The sequence below is a fragment of the Myotis brandtii genome, unplaced genomic scaffold (genome assembly GCF_000412655.1).
Source record: "Myotis brandtii unplaced genomic scaffold, ASM41265v1 scaffold209, whole genome shotgun sequence".
Taxonomy (NCBI): Eukaryota; Metazoa; Chordata; class Mammalia; order Chiroptera; family Vespertilionidae; genus Myotis; species Myotis brandtii.
Genome location: NW_005357806.1, coordinates 1,825,559 through 1,829,409, shown reverse-complemented (window position 1 = coordinate 1,829,409; position 3,851 = coordinate 1,825,559). Strand labels below are relative to the sequence as shown.

Here is a 3,851-nt window from a genome sequence, read left to right as displayed (position 1 = left end):
ATGAATATCTACTTGTTCCTGGACACTGCAGGGACGCCAGGCTAGAGGGACCCATTGAAGAAATGTTGAATTCCTAAATTCCTTTCATCATCTGCCATTTTAGTATAGAGTAACAGGAATTAATCGTTCTGGCAGCCATCCATATTTGCCATTAGGATTTTCCCATTCTGGATTGTCCCTGCCTTTCATATACTTAGTTTTCATACAGTCTAAAATTCTGAACATGGATAACCTTGAACTACTTTTTTTTCTTTATTGATTAAGGTATTACATATGTGTCCTTATCGCCCCATTGCCCCATCCCCCCCTCCCCCACTCATGCCCTCACCACCCTGGTGTCTGTGTCCATTGATTAGACTTATATGCATGCATACAAGTCCTTTGGTTGATCTCTCCCCCTTACCCCACCCTCCGATACCTTCCCTCTGAGGTTTGACGGTCTGATTGATGCTTCTCTGTCTCTGAATCTGTTTTTGTTCATCAGTTTGTGTTGTTCATTATGTTCCATAAGTGAGTGAGATCATGTGGTATTTATCTTTCTCTGACTGGCTTATTTCGCTTAGCATAATGCTCTCCAGTTCCATCCATGCCGTTGCAAATGGTAAGAATTCCTTCTTTTTTACAGCAGTGTAGTATTCCATTGTGTAGATGTGCCAGTTTTTTAATCCACTCACCTACTGATGGGCACTTAGGCTGTTTCCAAATCTTAGCTATGAACTAATGAGCTAATGTGCCACTATGAACATAGGGGTGCATATATCCTTTCTGATTGGTGTTTCTGGTTTCTTGGGATATATTCCTAGAAGTGGGACCACTGGGTCAAATGGGAGTTCCATTTTTAGTTTTTTGAGAAATCTCCATACTGTTCTCCACAGTGGCTGCACCAGTCAGCATTCCCACCCAGTAAACTAAACTACTTTTTATTAAAGTAATAAATTTAGTTTCTTATATATCAACTGACCAATAATTTTCTCACCATAACCTCTGTAGAAAAGGCTTCTGTTTTATTGGAGGGGGGGCAGAGTTTAAGCACTCCCCTGCCCCTGCTCACCCCCTCACCACACCCCACTGCTGCGGACTCCCTGGTTCCCAGGCCTTTCAGAATTAGAGCCAGCATATTCCCTGGACCTGCTCACTTAGCCTCCTTTCCCATACCAGCAGGACCCTTGCAGCCCTGCCTCCCTGAAAGTCTGGGATGGATTTGGGGTGGGAGTGGAGGACAGAGGGAATGTTGAGTGGGGGCAGAGTTAGGGACTTCGGGCAGCCTGAGCAGGAGCCGGAGGTAGGCATTGAGAGCTCAGCCTAAGGCCACTCACAACCTTTGCTCTGGGGTCTTAGAGAAAATTCCTTTCCCCCATTCATTGTCCCAATTTTAGGCATTTTCTGTCATTGAGGTTAAAAGTTAAGGGGCTACTTGACCTTTTACCATCCCTTGTGGAGAAATCAGCCCCCTAGAAATCAGGCCTGGCTTACCTCAACTTCTCTAGTCTTTAGAGTGACATTTACAAACCTGCACTGCCTCCCCAAGGACCCCTCCAGGCCTAAAACTTGTTTACCAAGCCAGATTGTTTAGCTCCAGGAAATAAGACACATGTACACGCATGTTTTGGGATGGATTCATTCTTCTTAGTGCTCTCACACAACAATCTCCATTCCCTCCTCCCTCAAAATAACTTGTGAATCTATCTTTGAAACATTGACTTTATAACAATGTATTGAGAAAATATGTTGGTGTGTTCCAATTGTATTGGAAAGAAAAATCTAGGCTAAAATTAGGGAATCAGAAATTTCCTAGGTCTTAGAGATCTTTGATTATTTTGACCAGCTTGTGTGTGTGTGTGTGTGTGTGTGTGTGTGTGTGTGTGTGTGAGAGAGAGAGAGAGAGAGAGAGAGAGAGGGAGAGAGAGAAGGCAGTGGGAGATTATAAAGGAGCAAATAACAAGATGGGAGAAGGGTCAAGTTGTAGAAGACGGTGACAACAGTCTTCCACCACCCGCTCCTCAGAGGAGTGCTTTAAGAGACACATCAGCTGAGAGTCCCTGTGGGCCCCCAGGACTGAGCAGGAAAGGCTGTGTTCACAGCAGAGTGGGCTGGCTGTTAGATCACCAAACTAAGAATGAGCCAACCCAGCTCATTCTAAAAATGTACTCATTTGTAGGGCAGAGGCTGATTTCCTCTCCTGTCTCGCTCTCAGACGGCCAAATACCTCCCCGCCCCTCCCTCCCCCTCCCCCCAGGCTTGGTCTTTTGAAGCAGGTCCTTGTTTACTTTGACCACACTGAGCCACCTTGTTGTTTATACAAGCTATCTTATCTAGTATTGTTGAGTCACCCTTATATTTATTGCCTACACCTACTGCCTTCTCAGGCAGCTTCTGGGGTCCTGCCCTGGGAATAGAGTTCTCTGACTTAAGAAGCTGAACTTTATTTTTTATTTTTTGAAGTATATTTTTATTGATTTCAGAGAGGAAGGGAGAGGGAAAGAGAGAAACATCAATGATGAGAATCATTGATCAGCTGCCTCCTGCACACCCCCTACTGGGGATCAAGTACACAACTTGGGCATGTGCCCTGACTGGGAATGGAACTGTGACCTCCTGGTTCATAGGCCCAGGCTCAACCACTGAGCCACACCAGCCAGGCCAAGAAGCTGAATTTTTATAGTATAGACCCACCTAAGCCAATAAGTGATCCCCAGATTTCTCAGCATTGTAACAAATAGTCACTTCTTTTATATTTGTGAAAATTTCCTCTCCCTTTTCTTTGCTTTCCTTTAAAATATTTAATTATATATTTTTCTTTTAATTCAACTTTTATTTTGAAAAGCTTGTAGATAATGCTGTGATAACAACCTTTCATCCTTTGCTACATCCAAGGATAATGTTACACCAGCATGTAAAAACACTAATATAAATCTAATACTTGTTTTTGGCCTTAATACTCACTCTTAAAATATGCTACTGTTATACAGTGTTTAACTACTACATTATTTTAATGTACGTGCTTGATTGCAGGAAATCTTCACCGAGCCAGCAGTGTTCCTGAGTATGTCTACAACCTGCACTTGGTGGAAAATGACTTTGCTGGCGGGCATTCCCCGGCTCCTAAAACCTATGACAGGCGAAAGGTAGGATGCCAAAGAACGCAACACTAGTTATCAGAAACATTTTCCATCTCCCACAGATTAGTTTTTAATGTTGCCTCTCCGAAATACTGCTACTTTCTAAATGAATTATGGGAAGATTGATTTTGTGTGGACACTGTAGAAAACTGGACATTGAAACAGCCTCAAATCCTGGTGCAAATAACGCGTCAAACCAGGTTAACCACGTCTTGTTTAGAAACAGATTTTACCCAGAAAGGGCCCAGCTTCTCCAGGTGATTCAGAGAAAGGGACCCCTTGTGTAAGAGTCCCGGGATAGTGAGTCTGCAACAGAGATGGAGACTGACTGAGGCCTCATTTCACCTTTCTCTCTCCCTCGTGCAGTCAGGCATAACCACGGCGTATGAAGGTCGCTGGGGGAGAGGCACCGCGCAGTACAGCTCACAGAAGTCCGTGGAAGACAGGTCCCTGAGGCAGCCTCTGCGGAGACTGGAGATCTCCCCCGACAGCAGCCCCGAGCGGGTCCGTTACTCGCACAGCGAGTACCAGTACGGCCAGCGGAGCCCTGGGGGAGAGGCACCGCGCAGTACAGCTCACAGAAGTCCGTGGAAGACAGGTCCCTGAGGCAGCCTCTGCGGAGACTGGAGATCTCCCCCGACAGCAGCCCCGAGCGGGTCCGTTACTCGCACAGCGAGTACCAGTACGGCCAGCGGAGCCAGGCGGCGCACACGCTGCGGCACCGCGACAGCC

At 45.8% G+C, this 3,851-nt stretch overlaps 1 protein-coding gene across 1 annotated transcript in view; it reads left to right on the top strand.

The window, feature by feature from the left end:
* PKP2 (plakophilin 2) overlaps positions 1–3,851 on the top strand; it is a 73,210-nt gene that overhangs the window by 4,894 nt on the left and 64,465 nt on the right. Inside the window, exons 2-4 of the mRNA XM_014539241.1 lie at positions 3,013–3,125; positions 3,486–3,647; positions 3,800–3,848. Of these exons, the coding sequence (XP_014394727.1) occupies positions 3,013–3,125; positions 3,486–3,647; positions 3,800–3,848 (324 nt within the window). The remainder of the gene's footprint in view (positions 1–3,012; positions 3,126–3,485; positions 3,648–3,799; positions 3,849–3,851) is intronic.